This window comes from Talpa europaea, assembly GCF_964194135.1.
Source record: "Talpa europaea genome assembly, chromosome: 14".
Taxonomy (NCBI): Eukaryota; Metazoa; Chordata; class Mammalia; order Eulipotyphla; family Talpidae; genus Talpa; species Talpa europaea.
Window position 1 is genome coordinate 24,672,547 of NC_140082.1, and position 24,116 is coordinate 24,696,662.

Here is a 24,116-nt window from a genome sequence, read left to right on the forward strand (position 1 = left end):
TTTAGTCAAATAAAAGCAACATCTCTGACAATATATAAGAGCATTTTACCCCTCAAAGCTTATTCTTAGCTAACTAGCCTCACATTTTTCCCTAGTGGCAACATTCAGGATATAAGGCTAACAATTTTTGGTTAATATGTCTTTTTTCACAATGAGCTGTGCTCATGCATTAACCTTCTCTAGTATTTCTCTCTTCCCTGGCAGAAGAAATGTTTTTTAAGGACAATTTCTATTACATACTCAATGCCTCTCTATAAGCTATGGACCAACAGTTCTTACTGACTGTATTTAGACAAATATAAGAATTGCATCCAAGTAGAATTTATTATTCAGAATCCAAAAATCAATAGACTTTCTATATGTATTTGGCCTCTCCATTCTATGAGTGAAATATTTAATTTAATTACTACAAAGTTAAATGAAATGAAATCTCTACATCTTTTCTAGGGAGTTCTATGGAGGACAAATAGCCAGAACAACTATTAAAATCTAAGTCCTATTAAAAGGCACAGTACATTAAAAGAATCCCAGTGCATTTTTTCATAATCATTTTATCTTTTCCTATTTAGAAATATAGATTGTAGAGGAATGACTTTCTCTCTAGAGAACTACTCCAGTACATGTCAAAATTAGTGACTTTTCTTTCTGTCAGGAAAGAAAGCAAACTCATCGCAGGGCACCTTCTGTGGGCAGGCTGGTGGGCAGCTGGGATGTGGTTGCTCTCCTGGTGGTGGTTAAGACCCTGAATTGTGTGGTTGTTGCTTGTATGGTGGTAGTGGTGGTTTGAGAAGAACTTTCCACTGGCTCTGTATTCTCACACATCTTCTCTTTTGACTAATAAGAGAAACAAAAAGGAGAACAGTTTTAGAGTGATCACATCTATTGTTAGAAAAATTACAGCAAAGAATGGGACTGTAAAGCACAAAGTTTTCTCAAATCAAGGTGAGGAATTAATTACTTTGTACATGACTATATTTATGGATTTTACTACTTTTGAAGGTATATAAAATGGACAAGAGAAAAAATGGATTTAATAAAGTTTATATTTGTATTACATCATCTTCTGCTGTTAATCTTTGTATTAGGTTTATCTTGCTAAATTTTATATCATGGGCCTCCCTGGTGGTGACAGGTTTAAGACGCAACCTATGAAGCTATCTGCTGCCTTTGCAGCATGAGTTCGATCCCCGGTTGGCCAGGGAGCAACCAACATGGCACAGCAGACCTCTCCTGTCTTGCCCACTGCTCTCCTCAGCAGTGTGTTTCAGTCAGTCTGCCTGTTCTGTTCCCTGCTCTGTCTCTGGTGAATTGTCTCACCCCCACAACTCTGGCCTGTACCCTAGCTCTTGTACGCATAAATAAATAAATCTTTAAACAATTTTATATCAATACATTTATCAAAGACATGATGTGAAAGGAAAAAGTTTACACAAGAAGAAAAATGTGTATGATGGTAAGATATAAAACAGTCTTAGGTCTGTGAGGAAAACACACATTCCTTTCATATAGAACTGATAATGCTAACTTCTAAACATTTGGTAACTACTCCATAATACTTTGTATGTTTATATGTTTCGAAAATAATCCACCATAGGTTGAATGGACATTTAAAATTTTGTTTTCTTTTATGAAATAATCAAAACCATCCAATAGTAAACAGTACTTATGTAATTGCTTAGCTTGTCTTGACCTTAGCAGAGCTAGGTAAGGAAAACAGGAAAAAATACATATTGCATTTTAAAAAAACGATAGACCACAAAAATAAATTCTATGGTCTTCACAACTTCCAACATTCAATCTTTTATAGTTTAGAAGTTGGTATTTCTCCTCACTTCGTGTTTTATTTTATTTTTTTAAGATTTATTTATTTATTTATACAAGCACTGGGTACAGTCAGAAGCACGGGAGGGTGAGAGGATTCACCAGAGACAGAGCAGGGAACAGAAAAGGCAGAATGATGAAGTACACTGCTGAGGGGAGTAGCGGGTGTAGCAGGAGAGGTCTGTGTGCTATGTGGGACCCTCGCAGGCGGCTGGGTATTGAACCGGCACTGCAGAGCTGCGGGCAGCTTTGCAGCCCAGCGCTCAACGGCTGCGCCACCAGGGAGGCCCCCCACTTCATGTTTTAAAGGGCTCCATCCCCATGATAGATGCTGAGTAGCTGATAACCATGGTCACTACTCCCCCTATATTGGAAAACTATTATTACACACACATATTTCTTACACTTCTCTTGTCATTACTGAAGTACAATATATTTTAACACGGACTCAGGAAGTCCCTGAGACAGCTTCTTTTTCACTATTTGAATATGATACAGGATTATTCCCCACTCAGGTCCCAACATCCTAGTAGTCCATTCAATTCTCCAAACTTCAATTCCTCATCCTCTCATCCCCAGCTATTTTGTGATCTTGACTCCACTTTACTTGTCACCACAGCCGAAACATTTCCTGCAATTGAAAATGCTTTACTTCTAAAATTATAAATTCAGTGATCCTATTTTCAGTCTCTCCATGTACCTGTTCACTCAAATATTTCTTACTCTATGTAAAAATCACAAGCACACTGATTTTCTTCCTTTTTTTCATGGCTTCAATCTCTTAATACCTTCAAACATCTTATCTGTTTTTTTTTTTTTTTAATTTTTACCCAGCTTTGCAGAAAATGCCCAATGCTGACCTTAGTAAAATATCTTCTTGTCTCCTGCCTGCAGCAAAGCCAGACACATTGAGAAAATAATCATATAGTCTCCAAGTGGGAGCTCTGCCTATTTAGCTCCTGCATCCTCAGGGAGCAATTCCATGCAGTTTGACAATGCTGTCCTGTCTTGCTAATCTCCTTTTTTGTTTTCCTCAGTATCAATTCCAAACTGTCTCCACTCCACTCAAAAAGGTAAGCCCAGAACAACTCCTTATAGAAAGAGGCATCAGCCCAAGTTCTTTATTATTTGTAAGTCTGCATTCTTATTGGATCTGCACTGATGTAGCTTTTTTTTCCCTTCTGTAATGGATAGGGTTAATTACTTATAGCTATTCTCTCAATCTCTACTGGCCCAATTGAGCCCCCTTCGCAGTATAATTGACTTTCTCATTTGATCCTGTCCTTTCTCTTCAATGTTTTCTATTTTTATGCTACTTTATTACCATCAGCCCTTAAACACACTCAAGCAAGCCCGAAGTTATTTTGAAAACCCAGTCCCTCTTCTCTGCAATGCACACTGACTACCTTATTCTTCCTTCTATCCAGTCTTACTTTCAAAGAGATAGATCTGGCATAATTTTCTCAAACTTCCATTTCACCCAGTTAGTGACAATCTTGATTTTACCTGGTCTGATTTAACTGAAATTTCTCATACTAATAATTCTAAACACCTCCTTAATAACCAAATCTTTCATGGTATACTCCTGATAGCTCATCAACACTTGGTACAGCTATCCACTTTCTAATCTTGTGTTGAGTGACACACACTTTCATCAATTTTCTGCTACCAATCCAAAAAATATTCCTCTACATTCTTTTATTTCTGCCTAGCCCTTAAGTGATGGTGGTTTTTGTATATCCTTCTGGACTCATCTTTTTAATATATGTATTCTCACCAGCAACCTGCTCCAAATGCATGCTTTCAATTACCATCTTTTGGTTGATTATTCATAAATATCTCTAGTCCATATTTCTCTCTTGGAGTTTAGGTCAAATATTCACATGTTTGAATTAACATATGCATTGGATACAACAGACACCTCAAACTCATAAGTCTAAAATGGAAATTGCCATATATTATTCTCTTCCTTAGTTTCTATCCTCAAAGAATAGTATTATCAGAGAACCTAATATTTAAGGTAATACCTGGGCTTATTTAGCTTATGACAATAAAAGCAGACTAAAGACTATATAGTCCTTCTGTTATAAAACAAGTAGATTCTGGATAAAACATGAATTTTTAAAGCATTACTAGGATTTGTAGGGAGTAAAGAATATCTCCAAGGATACCATTCAATTGTTTCCCAACAAAACAAAGCAAAAGCAATAAAGAGAGTGGGAACAGTATACATTAAACAAAGTAAAAATAGCAGAGTTTGCTCTGCGGGGGGTTGTTTAAAATCAATATTTCTCTATGAAGATCAAGCCTTGTGCTAATAGCAGATGGAGGAGATAAGTCTACTCTTCTTTTCCTCATATAAAGACAGGGACAAATAGTATCACCTAAGCCCTAAATTCTCATTATCAAACCTTCTTTGGTGGACAGCACCACCTGTTTAGGACCTAGTGATTCCAATGAAATGAGATCAAACAAATATGCATTTTCTACTAAAGAACACACATACATACACAAGAGGACTTAAAATCAGCAAAACAATGAACAACATATTTAGACTACAAAAAAAAAGATATTGGGATCATACAACATGGAATATTTAAACATTTACATGAAATATTTAAAGACATGAACGTATATTTTAAAATGAACTAATGAAATTGACTAAAATGATCTGGCAGTTTTAATAAAGTATCGAATTTAAATGTGAGAAATAAAAAAGTGTATTTTTTGAAATTACATCTTCACTGAATAGGTTAAATAGCAGATTAAATAAGATGAAGGGAGAATTAATAAATGGGCAAATAGTGCTGAAGAAATTCCCGGGATGCAGCATAGATAAATAAGAAAACAGATAACATAAGAGAGGTTAACGGATACCAGGGAGAGGATGAATAGGTCAAGCCTGTTTCTAAAGAACTCAGAAGGTGAAAAGAAACAGAATAGAGCAAGTTTGATTGACTTTATCAAACTTGACACCAATTGATCAGAAGACCCACATTCTTCCTGAGCACATACAGTTCATTGTAGAAATTACCCATAGACTGTTTCATTGAAAAGTTCCAACCAATTTTCAAGAACCATCTCTCTGACAATCAATTACAAGTTAATGTAAAGACAATTTTTTTAAAGGTCTATAATTTGAAAATGCAAAGTAATCCACAATTCAGTACAATCCCAATTAAAAATAATACTGAATACAGATGTGGAAAAATTGAGTCAAAATTTACATATAAACAAAGCTCTTAAGACAGTCAAAATACTTGCTAAGAAGAAACAGTAAGGAAATGTGTCCTATAGATTGCAGGATTTCTTACAAATCTATAGTAATTAAGGCCATGTAACACTGGTTAGAGTATTGACAAGTTGAGCATTAGAAGAGGTGATCACGGAAACCAACTCTGTGATAAATGAAAATCATGTAAGAAAGAGGTGGGCTTTGCAAGAAATTACCGAAAGGAAAGATTATTCAATAAATGGTGCTTGGAATGATCCAGAAAGGGAAAAGCTGCCATAAAAATGACTTTCTATTTTTTACATAGAAACCAGTTTCAAATGGAATGAAGATTTTAATATGAAAGACAAAATTTATGAGAATCACCTTTTGAAATTTGCAAGGAGTCATTTTAATCAAGATCCACAAACACATGAAATGAACCATACATCAAAAGATTAATTCATTTGAAACATTAAATTGAGAATGGATGTTAGCTAAATAAAAATCACAGAGAAAATGAAAATCTGGGAGAACGCATATAACAACTGGAGATATTCAGAGCAATAATGCAACAAAAAATAAATAAAAAGGAGTAAGAAATACAAAGTAAGAAGCAAACACAACTCTCATTATTTATAAGTGATATTACTGTCCAAGTGGAGAAGCATAATGTATCTTCAGATAAATGTTTTAAATAGTAAGAGAATTTTGTATGGCTTTTTAATATAAATTCTAGTCTGTCAGATATAAACCATGAAGATTTACTCCTCAAAGTAAAAATAAAAAGATGACTTCACAGTAAAAAATGAGAGAAAGGAATGAACAATCATCTCAATGTAGAAGAAAGGGAGAAGAAACACAGAAATAAAAAAAAAAACATAAAAATATGTCCAGTTTCATTAATTCATTAAAGAAAATCTAGCCTTACTTTTGGGAACAGAAATGAAGTTGGTGACTCTGGGCACTTACATATAGATGCAGGATAAAATTGCTGTCCATAATGCCAGTAATGTTGATAATTTAAAGTATAAAATGAAAATACTGAATATTACAGAATGTACTGGATTCTGATCTTGACAGCTGGGGGATAGGTGTGGTAATTCCTTTCCCTCCCTCCCTCCCTTTCTTTTTTCTAAAGGATTTATTTATTTATGCATACAAGAGCTGGGGTACAGGCCAGAGATGCAGGGGTTGAGAGGATTCACCAGAGACAGAGCGGGTAACAGAACAGGCAGACAGACCAAAGTACACTGCTGACACGAGCAGCGGGAGAGATAGGAGAGATCTGCTGTGCCATGTGGGTAGCTCCCTGGCCGACCAGGGATCGAACTTGTGCTGCAGAGGCTTCAAATTGCTTCATAGTGCTGTGCTTAACCCCTTGTGCCACCAGGGAGGCCCTCCTTTCTTTTTTTAATCTTTGTATTTTAGTGCTGAGTAACAGAACATAGCAAATTCACCACAAAAAGAATATAGAGGGGGCCTCTCCTGGTGGCACAGTGGTTGAGCACTGGGCTGCGAAGCTGCCCGCAGCCTCTGCAGTGTCGGTTCGATGCCTGGCCAACGGCGAGGGTACCACATGACTTGTAGACCTCTCCTGCTGTGCCCGCGGCTCCCCTCAGCAGTGTATTTCCTCAGTCTGCCTGTTCTGTTCCCCGCTTTGGTTCTGGTGAATTCTCTCACCCTCCCGTACTTCTGACCATACCCAATGCTTGTATAAATAAATAAATCTTAAAAAAAAAAATATAGAGGGTCTTAAATTGTGATAGATTCTTCTTTACTTGCCACAGTGAGTACACAGCAAAGCAAGAATATTGTGGTAATAACATAGAAGGGTGTGATCCTGTATCTTTAAATCACATACAATGTTGTAAACCAATGTTATCTCGATTAAAAAAAAAAAAAAGAACACTAAGATGCCTGAACTGTACTCTCGGTCTCTTTAAATATTCAATTTCAGCCTTTTTTAAAAAAATATATATATTGAAGTTTTTTTTTAAGATTTATTTTTATACAAGAGCTGGGGTATAGGCCAGAGGCACGGGAGGGTGAGAGGATTCACCAGAGACACAGCGGGGAGCAGAACAGGCAGACAACAGAAATACACTGCTGGAGGGGAGCAGCCAGCACGACAGGAGAGGTCTGCTGGCCGGCCGGGATCAAACCTGCACTGCAGAGGCCACAGACAGCTTCACAGCGAGGCTCTCAACCCGCTGCGCCACCAGGGGAAGCCCTCAATTTCAGCATTTTTAATTGAAGTAACTGTGACGTATCAACCTGAAAACATATCAACCTGAAAACACAACCATGACTCCATTGATGTATTTTCTTTCTGAACTTTGCTGTTAATTGTTGTGAAATAGGTGGATTAGTATATATCACTATCATCTCCCAAATGAATGTCAAAAAGTAGACTAAAGCTACATTAACTGCAATAACGCAAAGTTCAAAAATATTCATCAAGATGCCTTTCTCAAATCTATATGAAACATCATAAATAAGAACCTATATTTTAAAAAGTCTCTTTTAACCACAGATTACCTTATAGGTACTAAAATAATTGTTGTATTTTGACATGATTTGCTTTACTGAATTAGAAAACTTGCATAATTGTTAAAGGATTTTATTCAAAATTCATACACTAAGATTTAACAAAGAGAGAAGAAACAAATACTTTTCTTTGTGGAATGCATAGGACACCATTATGTGACCTGGAAATCACAGTGTAAATACAATTCACTAGAAAACTTTTAAACAAGTTTAAATTGCTTCTGCAATTGTACACACTTACTTTAATACCTTCATTGTATTGTTTCTATGTTTGCCTGAGAGTTACTGTTTAAATGTTATACCATTTCCAACTTCTTATATCAAACTGATTAGCTGCAATCAATCTTTTTTTCAAACCACTGGTTTTGTTATTTGAGCAAAAAAAAGATAAGCAATGACTGTCTAGGTCTTAGAAAAGCATTAAGTGTTAAAGAGAAATACTCTTTGCTTCTAGAGATTCAAATCCTGGTTCTACTCTTCTCTCATCACATCTCTAACTCTAGATACCCTCATTCCATGACTTCCTCTTCTCATGGTCATCTGAGCTCATGGATATGAGGACACACTGAAAAATACACGCGAAGTTAACCCAAGGCTTGGCACATACATACATTACAAGCTCATTAACTAGTGGATACTTCTGTTAAATTAGATACCATTTCATGAAGTTGTAGCAACTCTACAGGACAGCTTGTTCCCAGGAATTTTGTCATAATAAAGCACACATGTACCTCTTCAGGGCATCCACTGTCCACCCAGTCCTGCCGATGGCGATCAAATCCACTGGAACATCTTCAGAGAAGACATTGCGTTTCAGAAAAGAAAATAAGGGTGCAGAGAGGGAGCAGAAATTTAAAGAAAAATGTGGTGAGTAGTTAATTCTCCAATTTTTAGGTCAGTGCAACACAAATGTTCTGCTATAGTACAATTAACTGGAGCAGCAGTGAATCATTTACACTTTTCTGAATGGTGACTTAATCCTTAGATCATCACTATTAGGAACACGTGGTAACACATTTCTCCACAGAGACCCACCTGAATCCTTATGGCAGAAGACCAATTACTATTTGGTGAAGCTACTTCTCTTTTTCCTCTTTTATTTTTCCCTCATCATCAAACAAATGGATATAGACAAATTTCATACAGGTAAGCATTTTTTTTAGGAATTCACACCTCTTGTTTTTTTTCATTTTTAAAAATTAAGACCCATTATCACACAAGCTATTCTGCAGTAGAGGGTGAACTTGGCAAGTACAGAGTATTCAAACCCTCACATTCCAAAGAAAGTCTGGCCCTTGTCTGGCTCCTGAGAGATAACCTCTAAGCCCTTGGAATATCCTGCCTGATAAGAGTGTCTTTGTATATCTTGGGTCTTGGGCTGTGTGAGATAGTTTATACTAACAATATGATTTATCGTGAATGTCTGCTTTTATTCCCCTGAAAACCTGGACCATGTGTATCAGTTTGACCTTTCAGAGGGGCTGGAGACTACAGATAAGGTCGGTCATGGAGAATTCCATACCTCCATGATTGACCCTCAATCAAAACCCTGGACCCTAAGGTGTGGGTTAAGGCTTCATGGATGGCAACACTTGGTGTATGTTTTCACAAACTGCTCTGGGGGACACGTGATTGGGAGTGGACAGCTGGAAGCTTGTGCCTGGTTGCTCTTGGATCTGCCCTACATGCCTTTGATCTCTGAGGATTTTAATCTGTATCTTTTTCTTGTAATAAGTAATGATCTTGAGTATAACAGCTTTTCTGAATTCTGTGTGTCCTTGGGAGTCACCAAACTGGTGTGTGTTTGTGAGGATCCCTAACACTATGATTAGGTCATAATTAAAAGCCCAATTCAGCAAACACTAGGCTAAGACTTTGGTTCACTCCTCCTCTCTTCCTTGACCAGAATATATATTCCGGCCTCTCTATCTATTCAGCTACAGTGCACTCATTTTTCAAAACCCAGAAATTAGTACCTGGAGTCCACACTGATAGTTTCATAACTGTCATGATCCTACCTTGCTTAATGTAAATTTAACTTTTCCCCATATTTTCTAATAGTGACATTTAGCAACTTCTTTTTCATTTGTTTTGCAATAAGTTTATATGAGAACTTTTTCTAAGAATTCTTGCCAGAGATTATGTCTCGCGGCATGAATGAACATAATTTAATTCAACTGGAATGTGAAAACAACTCTTTTGTCAACGAAAAAGATCGTATCTATCATTCTTCCCAGACATGATCCATTAGAGCTTAGATATTTTATGCCTACCATCTGTGTTGAACGAGCTTAAGTGTGGCATAAACAGCAGTGTGTGAACTGGCATCCTAAGTCTGAGAATCCCCAGTTGGTCAAGGGCATCTCTGTTTACCCAAAGAGATTCTGATGTTTGGAGTTTATTTAATTGCAGATGAGCTGGATGGTTGTTCCCTTCATGCTTCTTTCAAGTTGGTTCGGTATTGAAAAGATGCTGACATTCATTTTTGCAAATTGGGGATAAAGCACTTTTCTGCATAAAGATTGTTTTGGAACCCACCTGGCTACATTAATTAATGGAATGGATAATTTTTGAAATGCAGATTGTCTTATTTCATTCCAGAGGTATTCAAAGGCAATGTGATATATAACTTTCACCTTATAAGAAAGCAATATAATATTTTACATTTATGGATCAAGAAATATCAAGTAATTAAGAGTAGTTAAGTCTTTCAATTTGTTAAATCGATCCATGAAACAAACAAGTAGCAAAAAACCTCTAGCTTGCTTCATTTATTAAAAAATCTCTCAGTAATATTGTATGAATTTAGGTTTTACTGAAAATATGATTCAAATTTAGTAATTTATTTATTTATTTATAATTGGTTCCCTAATAGCTGATCTGCAGTTAACTAACTGCTCGAGTAGGAAGGATTGAAAAGGTAAGATTTGATTTGAAAAGCCCATATTTTAATAATTTACATTTCTTAAAAATTAACACACTAGATCCTGTCTTTTAAGTGTTTTTTATAATCTCATAATCCAAATAGTATAAAAAGGCAATTACAAACAAACATGTGATGTATTCCTGTGTTATAGAAATCACTGCAAGACTATCTTTCCATTATTTCAGAATTCTAACCAAAAAACATTTTTAGAACACTTTCTGTGCTTTGTTGACCCCCTCTGGTTTATTTCTTCCTAAAACACAAAGGCATTAGCCATGCCATTGCTTAAGCATAATGATTTCCTTATATTTTTTAACAGTGTTGGCAAAAAGGTTCTCCTATATTGGAATCACCTAGCATTCATGCTATCATTCAAGTTTCTTAGGTCCAAGATTCCCTAGCAATTGGGGTAATTTTCATTGTAATCAAGCACTATGGTGATTCTTACTAAAATACAATTTGAAAACCACTGACTTCTTGTATGATATATCACTATGGGAGGTCCCTTATTCACACCTCTGGTCCACTTATCATCTAAAACACGTTCTCATTTTCCTCCTTTCTCTTCCTTACAAATGCTGTCTCTAAACGTGCTTTATGAGCAAACCCAATTCAACACAAGCTTTTTTTTTATTATTATTTTATGTATTTTTTACATCATTTTTCATTTTTGTACAATGTATGCATTTTCACCTTGTTTATAGTCCCTGTGAAATTCCCACTACACATTCACCTGTGATCTATCACCATGGTCCCTTGTTAAAGAGCTTCTGCACAGCGAAAGAGACATTAACCAAAACAAAGAGACACCCCGCTGATTGGGAGAAAATTTTCACACACAATAAAGATGACAAGGGTACTGATCACAAAAATCTACAAAGAGCTGAGGAGACTCAACAAAAGCAAAGTAAATAACCCAGTCAAAAAATGGGCAGAAGAGCTAAAAAGAAACTTCTCCAAAAAGGAAATGCAAATGGCCAACAGGCATATGTCTCCTCCTCTCATCCAGAAGAATCAGCAACTTTGCAGTGCTACCCAGCACCTAGTACAAGCATCTGTTACTGCACTACAATTGGTTGCTTCCCAGTTTATCTTAGTCACAGACTTTGGGGAGAACATGGTATAAAGGGGCATCTGGAGCAAGGTGCTTGAGTTAGAATTTTCCCTTCCCCTAAGATTGGTGCATGGTCTTAGTTATTTTTCCTATCTATGCTTACTCCCTCATTGGTTAAGTGGGTAAAGGTGGCTATATAAGTGTTAAAAGTAGTGTTTGGCACATGGTTAACATTCAGTACCCATTTTTAGCAATTAAAGTCTTTGTAGTATCCATTTAACACGGTAGACAATTGTTGAATATGAGTGAGATATCTCACTTTATAGACAGAATTTAGAAAGAGTATAGGAATTAATTCTGTGTACTATGTTAATGTGACAAGGGTTTTATAGGTAATTTCTCATCATATTTGAGACTTAGTATTACAGCTTCTTTGAGAGAAAATCTAAGTTGCTGTCAAACATGGACCAAGTCTTTATTCAGTACTCAAAGATTATGTGGCTTTATAAATATTTCTGAAAAATTGATTTCCACCAAGTTGAGGTTTCTAACTACAACAGGTTTCCAATGCTTTTATTTTTAAGTTATTTTCTTCTTTTCACTCTTACCTAATTCCAAACAAACTGATAGAGCTATGCTTCAAATTAATTGTACTATTCTCCACTAAATTTCAAAGAGATGTTGATTTCAAAGCCTCTTAGAATCATATTAAATGAATTTATTCAGCAGGGCAGCCTAGAAAATAAACAATATTCTTCTAGCTTGCATCATGTATTCATTCAAGAGATTAGAATGTAAATCTCATTACATCTCTAACTTATCTCAGTTTTGTAGGAAGGGTTTCAGAACTTATTTTGCAAGAATATATACTCAGGTAAAGGAAAGAGTGCATGTTAAAATAAACAATACATAAAGCAATAAAGATTAAAAATGAAGTGCATATCTTACTGCACAATTCTATATGTCATTTTAGCAGTGAGATGAAACATCTCAAAATGAGAACTGACTTAAAAAAAATCACAGAACGTTGAGATCCAATTGGGAATTAATGTCTAGATCAGGAGTAAGGATATATTTCCTAGATCAGGAGTAAAGAGTAGATAGTAAATATTTTAGACTTTTACATGATATAATTTCTGCCATACCTACTCACTTCTGGCTTTGTAGCTCAAAAGCAGCCACAGACAAATAAATTAAAAAAAAGGGTGTGCCTGTGTTTCAATAAAATTTTATTTATACAACAGGATATGGGTCACATTTAGCCCATTTGCTACAGTTTGCTGACCAGTGTTTTAGATTATGATGTAAAATAAAGGTCATTAAAATTCTGAAAAATTTAGAACAAATACTTCATCAAGGTTTGTGATGATGCAAATGATCCTTTCAGCCTTAGGTGTATTTATGAGTATGCTATCTTTTTTTTTTAATATTTATTTATTTATTTATACATGCACTGGGTACAGTCAGAAGCGCGGGAGGGTGAGAGAATTCACCAGAGCCAGAGCGGGGAGCAGAGCAGGCAGAAGGACCAAAGTGCACTGCTGAGGGGAGCAGCGGGCGGCAGGAGAGGTCTGCGCGCCATGTGGGACCCTCCTCTGGTGGCCGGGGAGCAGCTGGGGATCAAAACGGCACTGCAGAGGCTGCGGGCAGCTTCGCAACCCAGTGCTCAACCGCTGCGCCCCTGGGGAGGCCCGAGTATGCTATCTTAACAGAAAACCAATTGTACATTTAGTAAATTTTCTTGACTCAATATGCAAAAGTATGAAATATGGTCATGCAGTATTTAAAAAATGGAAAGATGCTTAAAAAAGAAGCAAAAGTATTTTAGATGAGAAACAACCATAATGATAAAGTCATGATTATAACTAATATTTTGTGAAATAGGTAATAGGTAGTATACAGCTATAAGATATGGGAGCATCATTTTGTTTTGAAATATTAAACAAATTAATTGGAAAGGTATGTTTAAAAATTTAAAATGTTGATTATAATCACCATTATTCTCAATAAAAATTAGTCAAAACTCATATCTCATTTCTAGTAAAGGGCACACTTGTTTCTAATTGGCCTCAGGAATGAGATGGATGATTTCACTTCTAAAAACATTTCTCCTAAAAAACAAAGAAACTTGACTTAAATTCTTTTCAGAATTTTCATGCCTGCACCACTCATCACATCAAACTCTGGGAATGACAGATATTTCTAAGTACACAGTAACTTATTGCAGAGACAATATTATCAGGTAAATTATGAAATTTCACATCATTCTAATATGCAACAATATGGAATGTGTTTTCTTTTAACAAAATCTTTTGACTTTTGTTAGAGCTCAGAATCATAATCCAACAGTAATGGGGATAGTTATCTGCAGAACGCAGGAACTTTGCTTTAGGAATGAATTACAGATGTAAACAGCAGCCAAATCAGCTATCTTATATCCAGAAACTTGTCATTTATACATATGGCATCTTCCAGAGTTGCAGGTTTTAGATAAAAGCTTAATCCTTCTAGATTTCTAAAATCTACAATAGCCCTAGCATATATTTTAAAGATTAACAATATCAAGGACTTCAATCCTTCCAATTTCTATTTTCTTATTGAAAAAATTCACATCTTTCCCCCCCCTTGCCTGATTATTTGTAAAAAAGGATATTTCTGTTATTTTTGTTTTTAGTCCTTTTACTTTTCACTGAAAAATATTTTCAACATGGAAAGTGACTTTTGTAATTGGTTTTTCATATTGGGATTCTTTCTTCCTTTGAGTGTAACCATCTGAAGTCTTGTTTGCTTGCATTTTTGGATTGTATAGGGTGGGAAAGCATTGATACTTAGAGTATGTGAAGCCTCAACATTGAGAATTATCTGGAAATAAGTTACTCCTTTCAGAAATCATTCTAATTAAAAGCCACTGCTGATGTTAAAATATCATTAGCATTTGTGTACTCTCAGTGATTTAAGGGAATGAGATACATGTAAACATAGACAAATGCATTGAAGTTCTGAAAAAAAAAAACCTTTAAATCTTGATAAAATTACGTAAAAATAAATCAGTTATACAATGGACAATCCATTAATCCTGATTAGGGCAAAGCATTAGTAACAGACTAGAGCTGTGAACTCTCAACATTTTTTAATTAGGGTGGTGCCACCTTTACATAGATGATTAGATACTTCACTAGTAATTTTACCTACATAAAAAAAAATCTTAAAAATACTACTTAGAAAGGGCAAGAAATGGAATATTCACCTATGTGGAAATAGTTAAAAGTTATTTGCTATAAAAGGCTTGAATTGACTGCTTGCAATATTAATCTCACAGTAAAATTCAATTTTTACCTTTGTTCCCTACCCAACTCAAGTACTGCGAGTGCATATTGAAACATGCTGGCTGAAGAAATTTAAAACAATATACAGCTAGTTTGGCTGTATTTTGACAAATAATAATTAAATAGCAACACATTCTATTTTTTTCACAAGTTTAAGCCCTTTGCTTGGATATTTTATATATATGATTTTTTTTTTAAACCAATAGCCACTGAAGTAGTTAAATGTGATTCTCAAACACATCCAGTTTTGTGCTATTTTACCTGTCTCAAGTGGATGTGGACACATTTGAAATGTAAAGCATGCAATTTCAGAACTCTTCAATTCGATAAAAAGAGAGATTACTCCAATATGTCTTGCAAACTTTTTGAAATAAATCATAGTGAAAAATCTAGTTAACATCAAGTATTCAGATGTGTGTAGTTGTGTACTGAAGCTAAATAATCGCTGTGATGCTTATAATTTTCCATTGTTTTTGAAAGAACCATGGAGATATTTTGTATTCCATTCTATTTCATTTAAATAAATGCTTGTTGCAACTCACTGGGTAATTGACAGCATGATCCATCTGAATTGTAGCCCTCAGTTTGAATAATACTATCCCAATAAGCAGTTTAAAATTTTAATCATATTTATACTTTGAATAGCATGGATTGGTTTTAAAGATAATCATTTTACTAGAAAATTAAAGAAAAATATACAACAGAATTAATGTAGGTGTTATTCTAATGTTAAGATATTGTTAGTTTAATTTCCTAGTTAGTCTTTATTTAATGCATATTTACTTGTACCTATATGTTAATCAAATTGAAATCATAGCTGATAACTTGATTTTGTGGTGTTAATATCATTGTATAGAAAATTTTTAATTTCTGTAAATATTCCTGAGAGTTAATTTTTAATGATAGCATATATTCCACTGTATCGCTTATAAAAAGTTTATTCAATCTACGTATAAACATATATATTTGATTTTAAGCCTTACAAATATACCACCATCATCCTATTTATTTGTAATTTGATGGATTTAAAATAACAATATCTCATGTTTTGATTAGTATTTCTTCTATTAAACATGGGGTTAAAATTTTAAAACATGGGGGCTCCCTGGTGGAGCAAGGGGTTAAGCACCGCACTATGAAGCAATCCACAGCCTCTGCAGCATGAGTTTGATCTCCGGCTGGCCAGGGAGCATCCCACATGGCACAGCAGACCTCTCTTGACTTGATCGCTGCTCCCCTCAGCAGTGCATTTCAGTAGATCTGGTTGTTCTGTTCCCCACTCTGTCTGTGGTGAATTCTATCACCCCCCGCATCTCTGGCCTGTACCCCAGCTCTTGTATGCATAAATAAATAAAAATTTAAAAAAATTAAAACATATTACTTGATAATTCTATTTCCATATTTTTGAATCATATACTCATTTATTTTCTTTTTTATTTGATTGGCTATCATTTTTTGAAAACAAAATTCTATGAACTAAGAGCAATAAATACATGCTAAAATCTGTCAAATATATTTATATATATCTCCACTGTTTTTAATTAGCCATTCATTTCTAAATATGAAGTAATTTTTTTTACCATATGTATACTCTTCCACTGATTGCTTTTTTCCTTCTTAGGCCATGCCTGTAATGATTTCACTATGACTTAATACACATCTTGTCTTCCATCACTGATCTTATTTCTAAAGTTTTCTCACTCATCTATTCTCCCTGTAATTTGTGTAATATCATCCTGATGTTCTGCATAAAAATCTTATTGTGAATTTGATAGGATCAATGTGGAAAATAATTGACATTTCAGATTTTCATCTACTTAATTGTGTATTTTGGTTCTAAAAAGTATCTCATCAAACTTTCATTGTTTTCCTTACGTAGGATCTATACTATACCAAGTCTGTTAGTAATTTTTTAATTTCTCTCTTGTTAAAGAGCTTTAATTACTGAATTTCCTAAATAATTTCTGACATGGAAAGCTATTGATTTTTGTGTATTTTCTAATTTGTGTCTGTAGGTGCAGGTACCTTGTTTTCCTTCCAATAGTCATGACTTTCAGTTGCTTTTCTTTGTGCATTAACCAGAATGATAGAATTTTATTACATAATAATGATCACATCATTGCTTTCTTCCTTATATTCATACTTATTATCATATTACTACATATCCTTCCAGCCCTATCCGTTAACATTTTTAACAAGAAAAATATGTTAGATTTTTATATATGTTTCTATCGCAATGATTAAATAAATGATCTTCCAAACCAGTGCTATTAATTAGATTAATAGAATTCTTTAAATGAAACATGTTTATATTCATGGAATACATTGAGTATTTGATCATGTTTTAATTATTTTAACTCTATTGGATTTAATTTTTAACTATTAATGTTTTTAAAATAAATGCTTATATTGAGAGAAACCACCACACGAAAAAAAAAAAAAGAGAGAGAAAGAGAGAAATCAACCTACTGGCTGGGAGAAAATATTTGCACATCACACACATCTAAGGAAAAGTTAATATCCAATATATATAAAGAATTCACACAACTCACCAAGAGCAAAATAAACAACTCAATCAAAATATGAGCAGAGGATCAGAATACACACAGAAAACATACAGATGGCCAAAAGGCACATGAAAAAAATTATCAAATTCACCTCTTATTATGGAAACGTAAATCAAAAACACAATGAAATATCACCTCACACCTGTGAGAATAGTCTAGATCTGACATTTGCTACAAGTATGAAAACGGGAGAGGATTATGCTGAGCAAAATATATCAAATGGAGAAAGATAAATACTGGATGATTTCACTGATATGTTTAAAAATTCAAAGCAAAGTAAAGGAACGGATAACAAACCAAAACAAACTTTTAATATCAGACTACAAACTGTGACTAACAAAAAGGAAGGAAGAACCTAAGCGGGGAGGAGGCTTATGAACGTGGTGGAGGATTATTGGTGCTGCAGTGTTGAACACATAGTGACGGCATATATTTGTAGAGGTAGGATCTTGCGTATCTGTACAATGTGTGCACTTATATTAAAAAAAAAAAGAAGGGAACTAACAGGTTTTGGTAAGGGTGTGAAAAAAAATGAATAATTTTACTTTTTTGCTGGATTTATAGAAAATTATATAGCGAGTCCCTAAAAAACTAAGAAGGGAAAAACCATATAAACTAACAATACCATTCCTAGGTATTTATCTTAAGAATGTGAAAATACTAATTTGAAAAGATAGATGCACCCCAATGTTCATAGTAGCATTATTTACAGTAGCTAAGACATGGAAACAACCTAAATGCTTATCAATGGATGACTGGATAAAGAAGTTGTGTTAAATACTCAACTGAATGCTACTCAAATATTTAAAAGATGAAGCAATGCTTTTGGGGGCAACATGGATATAACCTGATGTGATTGTGCTGAGTGAAGTCAGAAAGTGAAAGACAATTACTGGATGGTTTATCTCATATGTGGGATATAAATAACCAAAGCCAATACACTAACAAATCACAACAAAAATAATTCCTAGATTCTGAGAAAAATATGGTGGTTACCAGAGGGGGGAGGGAATGGGGATGGAGGAAAAGGTAGATAGAGTAAATTTGATAAGGGGAATAGCACCTAGAAATCTGGTGGTGGGTAGGTAAGGCAAATCATTTATCAATGTGTGAAACTGCACTCCCAAAATTTATATTGTATTATTAATAAATAATGTTACATATTTTTATTTTTAGAAAAGGAAGATATTATTTGGAATTATTTCAAAGAGTAAAATTAATCAGTTTTGTAGCATTAGAATATGTGCTTACAAAGTGAGTATTCCCTCCAAATATGCTCTATTTTTTACCTAATTAAATGTGCAATTTTAGAATTCTGTTTCTGGGCAGCTTACTACCACATCCTGAGCATAGCATATTGCATCACATTAAAAAAACAAAAATCCACCTTGCCATATGACTCCCCTTCTGAATTCAGGCACTAAGAGCAATAGACGCTCTAGCCTTGAGTTCACAATCAATATCTTGATTAATGATTTTCAACGTGCTGCTGGGGCCCTGCCAGAAAAAAGCACATTCTCATTTAATATGGATAAAATGGAAAAAGAGTTAAAGTAGAGACCACTGACACTGAGCATGCAGTGGTTGACATGTGTTCAATAACTGCCTGTTACATAACTCTTACCTCACTTGGCAATGTTCCCCATTATTATTCCCATTTGACTTAGTAAAAACTTAAGGCCATGTTATTTAGAAGAGCAAGCATGAGCTTTAGAATTGCATATCTGAAATTGGATTCATGTCTTGACTCTGCCATCAATTGTGTGATCTATAGTGAGTTATTATTGGAGATTCAGTTCTGTAAAATGGAGACTGTAAAATGGAGACTGTAAAATGAGTGAGACAACAACAATGACACACTCTTTCAGCACATGATGTATAAGTACACAACATCTGTGAGTTATTTTATGCTTTTTTACCTTCCATAGCATCTAACAAATATCTAAAGTGCTTATTGGAAAAAAAACAATGTCACCTGTATATGTAACTGAAAATCCATATAACACCCTCCAATTCCTGAGCCAGTATTTTTAGTCACAAATTTAGCATTAGGAAACAAAGAGGAGAAATCTTTTTGATGAATAATTTCTTAAGAGTCTAGATATTCCTTGCCAAGCATTCAACTTTTCTCTATTGGTCGAACAGAAGTGAGAGTTGAATATTCAGGGAGAGAGAAAAAAGAGAGTCCTCTTCATCGTCATGAGCCACTAAAGTAAATACTCCGTCACAAATAATATTGGAAATTTCAGGATTCTAAGTTTGGGCAACTTTTCTTAAAATTTCTTCACTTTGTAACAAATGTTATTTATTTAAACGGTACCTTTAAATGCATAAAGTGGAAAGAGCAGTGACTTTTACTTTGTTGTTGGCTTAGAAGAGGGAACATAAAGCCTTGGGGGTTTGGGTGTGCAATGTCCCTGGAACATGTTATCCTCTCACCAAAAAATTTTTATTCCATGTTTCTCAGATTAATGGCTCCGGGTCTTTTAGAGATGTTTGTTTTCCTCAGGAACATCATCCATGCATGAATCTACTCACCTCTGTTTTGCCAAGATAGCAAAATTGGACTTGGTGAGGAACAAGTATCCCTGGATGAGATAATTGTCTCATCAAAAAATGGTCTTTATCCTAACTTTTATTATACTATTAAAAGTTTCAGAATTTTACTTGGAATGTTGAAATTTACAGAAAAATGAAAAACACTGGTATTTCTAGTTTCTTCAAGAACAGTGTCATAACTTTTCTTTTCTCCTGTTTGGAACCATAAACATTTAGAAAAGGACAATGAGGGAATAGACCATTATATTTGTCCTTGTGTCTACAATAAATTGTCCTAGATGAATAAATTTCCTTTCTTTGTCATTACTTAAAATACAAATCTTTCTGATCGTACTGGGTTAGAGGATTTGGGAAATGATCTGCAGAAAAAAACAAACAAACAGGTAAATTAGAAAGGTTGGTACCTATTAACTACAAAAACCAGCAATTATTGCTGATTTTTAAACTCTGACCAGGGTTTATTTTTCAGAAATCCTTAAAAAATGCTGGAGCTGGTGAAGAAGAGATGAGAGAGCTCGACTGTGAAGACCCCGCCCACATCTGGACTCAAGATCAAATATTATCTGCACTGTATTTAGAGTTTCATAGTTTTGTATTGCATTGTATTTAGAGTTTCAATAGTTTTCAAAACTATTTCTCCTGCTTAAGAAGAGAAAGTTTGAAAAGCATTTTGCTAAATCATTTGTGTACTTTAGTCATCCAGTCTTGTTATCACTGTATTTTACAAGGTAATTAAATCTTTCGGACAAGTACTATGAGATCATTAAAAACATAATATTAAGATGCCACTCCAAGAAGAGAAGCAACTTTTTTCTATGTTCCTGAATATGTGTGATTATAATAATAATAACTGAGTGACTCTTGAAATGGTCAGGAGAACACCATCTCTTAAAAGATACTTGTTTAATAATCTTTGATAAAACACTCATATCTTTCAAGAAATACTGTTGTTGTGTGACAAATTTTGTAAGATCCATGTTAAATTAGAATATATATGGTATATGTACATATGTTTGTATATTATAGCAACTCATCTTCGCTTACATTAAGCATTTAAACTTGAAAATAATCATTGTTCCATTTCATCAATTTATATTAGTCAAAGAACATTCTAGTTCTCCATTGTTATAGTCTGCTCATGGTGAATTCAATTTCATCTTCTAAACTCTTTAGAGTGAACATTTCATGAAGTAAATTGGTTTTGGTGGACATATTTCCAAGACTACGAGAATTTGTTACAGCATTTCAAACATTATATCAGATGATTTCTTTTTTCTTGGTCTTTAAAAGCTGCATGTTTACGAATTTTGAAAAAAAAAAAACTATATACCAGACTTCAATTTGCTTCTTGAATACAAGTTGTATACATTATATTATCAATACTTAAAAAATAACATGAATAACAGTAGTGGCTTTTAGCAAACATACAATTTTGTTTTCTTTTTAAATTTTTGTTATTCCCTCTTCACTATAAATTTGTGAGCTCACTTGGAAAGGTCTGTTTCTAACATTGCAGCAGACCCAGGTCCTAATGGGAATTACCAAAAATGGAGTAGTAAATTCATTCCACTTTAAGGAATGATTTTGGTCATAAAACAGTGTTCTGCCTCTTTATTTCCTAGCTTTATTCCACATCAGATTTGTCAGGCATATAAAATATCAAATTACTAAATGCTAATTCTATTAGAGTTTTATGCAGCTCATGTGTACAAATGTTCTATGTCTTATTAAAGGGGGCAAAAAAGAAGGATTTTAAGAATTTGGGTGTGAAGCAATTTTCTGCTTCATAAAATACAGTTAGTGTCACCTTATGTTAACAGAAATATTCTTGGATATCTACTTTTTTCTTTAGATTTGCTTTTAATGAAACTGACTTAGTATTTCAGAGAACATCCCTTTGACTCAGAAAAATATAGCAAAAACCATATAAGAATAGGTGGCATAGAATGTTGACCTGTAATTCTCTTTCAGCTTACAAGACCCATCAGTCCAATACCCTCAAAATCATTTTTATTAATCACTGTTCAACACTATTATGTGAGTTTGACCTGGTCTTCATTTACTGACTTGGGGGATGCTCAGTATTTTTCTCATTTATGCTGCTGTCACTGGTCACTTCACTCAACCCAGCAGAACCAGATAGTCATTGTTTTCTCACAAAATAATTTTTATATATATTTTATATATATTTTACTTTCCCCCCATTAATCAACACATTTATTATATGCCCTCCATTTATCTGGGAAACTTTTCCTTTAAAGGCCAGAGAGTAAATACTTCAGGTTTGTGAGCAGTATGGTATCTGTCACAAGAATTCCATGGTGGAGAACAATCAAACCAACCTAGGAATTCTAGCTCTACCTCAGGTGCTGAATCCAAAATAGCAGTTAAAATGTAAACAGTATCAGGAACCCCCAGAGAGCTGTTAGGCAGGGTGAGCATATGATTCATGGGACAAACCACTGCACTTGTGAGAGACAAGAAATAGGGCACCGAGACCACCTGAGACAACTCCGTATATGGCATTTAGGGAATGAATCTGATTCTCACACTTCACAGTCATTTCTATTTACAAATTCTGAGTTCAGATTTAGTAGGTCTTTGTAGTCAAATTTCCTGGACTCTACATTTTCTTTATCTACTACCATGTATATATTCTTGTTTACTATGTCATTTTAGACAATCTAGGTTTATACTTGCATGTTAAAATTGAAGTGTCTGCATTATTTTATGTCCATTCTTCTGAAATAAGCAGCAAGAATTATTCTCTTTGCATAGACTGAGTGTGCAGGGAATGAAGAGATTTGCTTATGCTCTGTTTCCTGATACATGTTGTAGGATAAATGGTTGGGTAAATGGTTTTCAGGCTTTTCTGCCCTCCCACCATTAGGATTGCCCTACCTGATGGGGCACCTGCAGTGGTTACATTGTTGCAAACTATCTTGTTTACTTCTGTGGGCCATGGGGCTATTAAGATAGTCACGGAGAGTGAAGACTTGCTGGGGGCTTGGGGGTCTGCTGGCCTCCTGGCACCCCTGCCTGCTGTCTACCTGGTTGCTGCTCTATATGTAACAGCTCAGTAAAAGCCAGAGAAAGCCACTGAGGGCTCCAAGACACTTTACCATCTGCTGGATCAGAAAACCTGCTTAGTTGCCTTCCTACCCCTACACATGTGTAGAAAACTTGATAAGGAATAAAGTAATACAGACATAGGTGAAAATTCTCCTATATGAAATATATTTTTCATATACCATTTTTTGCTACATGCTATTTTAATCTTATTTTTCTTGGTCCATGAGCACTCTATCTCTGTGCTATTGTTACTAGTTTCTTGAATTCATGGTTAATTTTCATGATGACCTTATCGTGCGGATCATGCACTTTGGTTTAAATATTGTTAAAGGACATTCCACATGTATCTTTCACAGCAAACTATTCAAATATGCTCAAATGGAGGTTAGTGTAAATAGGCTAAACCATTTTAGTGCTCAGGGAAGTTTGCCTTCCTCTTCCCAATGCTTGTCCAGCATGCACACATACTTGGCAAAGCTACATGTTATAAGATTGGATGTGGAAGATTAATGGAGCAATATTAACTGAGCATATTTTTTTTTCATCTCTACAAGCATACATGCATCCTCACATTTTTTTAAATTTTAAACCCTTCCTCCACCAATTACGAGTTTTGCAACCTTGGATAAGCTTTTCAACATTTGTAATTTGTATTTATTTAAACTGTAAAACAGGGATCCCAACACTTGTCTCTTAATATGATTACAAGGATTAAATGAGATAATAGAATTAAAATATTTTAGTCAAAGACTTTCCTATGAATTTGGCACGTAGATCAAACGGTAGCTATAATAATTATGTTAAGTATCTCCATTTATAAGACATTCTTATCCTTAAATCATCCACCCATGTCCTTTCTTTCAAGCTCCTGAGATTTACCAGTAGTAGCAACAGCAACAGCAGGCAATTGGGGAACGATAAATGTATGTACTAGCTGAGTGCAGAGAAGGGAGGGATTAATTCTGATTCAAGCACAGGTCAATACATTGGTTTTCTGTGGCGGTGAGAAGACATTCTTTTAGGCATACAA

General features: G+C 34.6%; 1 protein-coding gene across 3 annotated transcripts in view; it reads right to left on the minus strand.

The window, feature by feature from the left end:
- Positions 1–24,116, minus strand: part of PLXDC2 (plexin domain containing 2) — a gene marked incomplete at both ends in the record, with an annotated part of 380,548 nt that overhangs the window by 43,161 nt on the left and 313,271 nt on the right. For 2 of the 3 annotated variants that reach the window (XM_084254370.1, XM_084254369.1), the window contains 2 exons: positions 681–834; positions 8,314–8,374. In XM_084254370.1, the coding sequence (XP_084110496.1) occupies positions 681–834; positions 8,314–8,374 (215 nt within the window). Of the gene's footprint in view, positions 1–680; positions 835–8,307; positions 8,375–24,116 lie in introns of all 3 variants that reach the window. The other variant, XM_084254368.1, reaches the window with a different exon arrangement.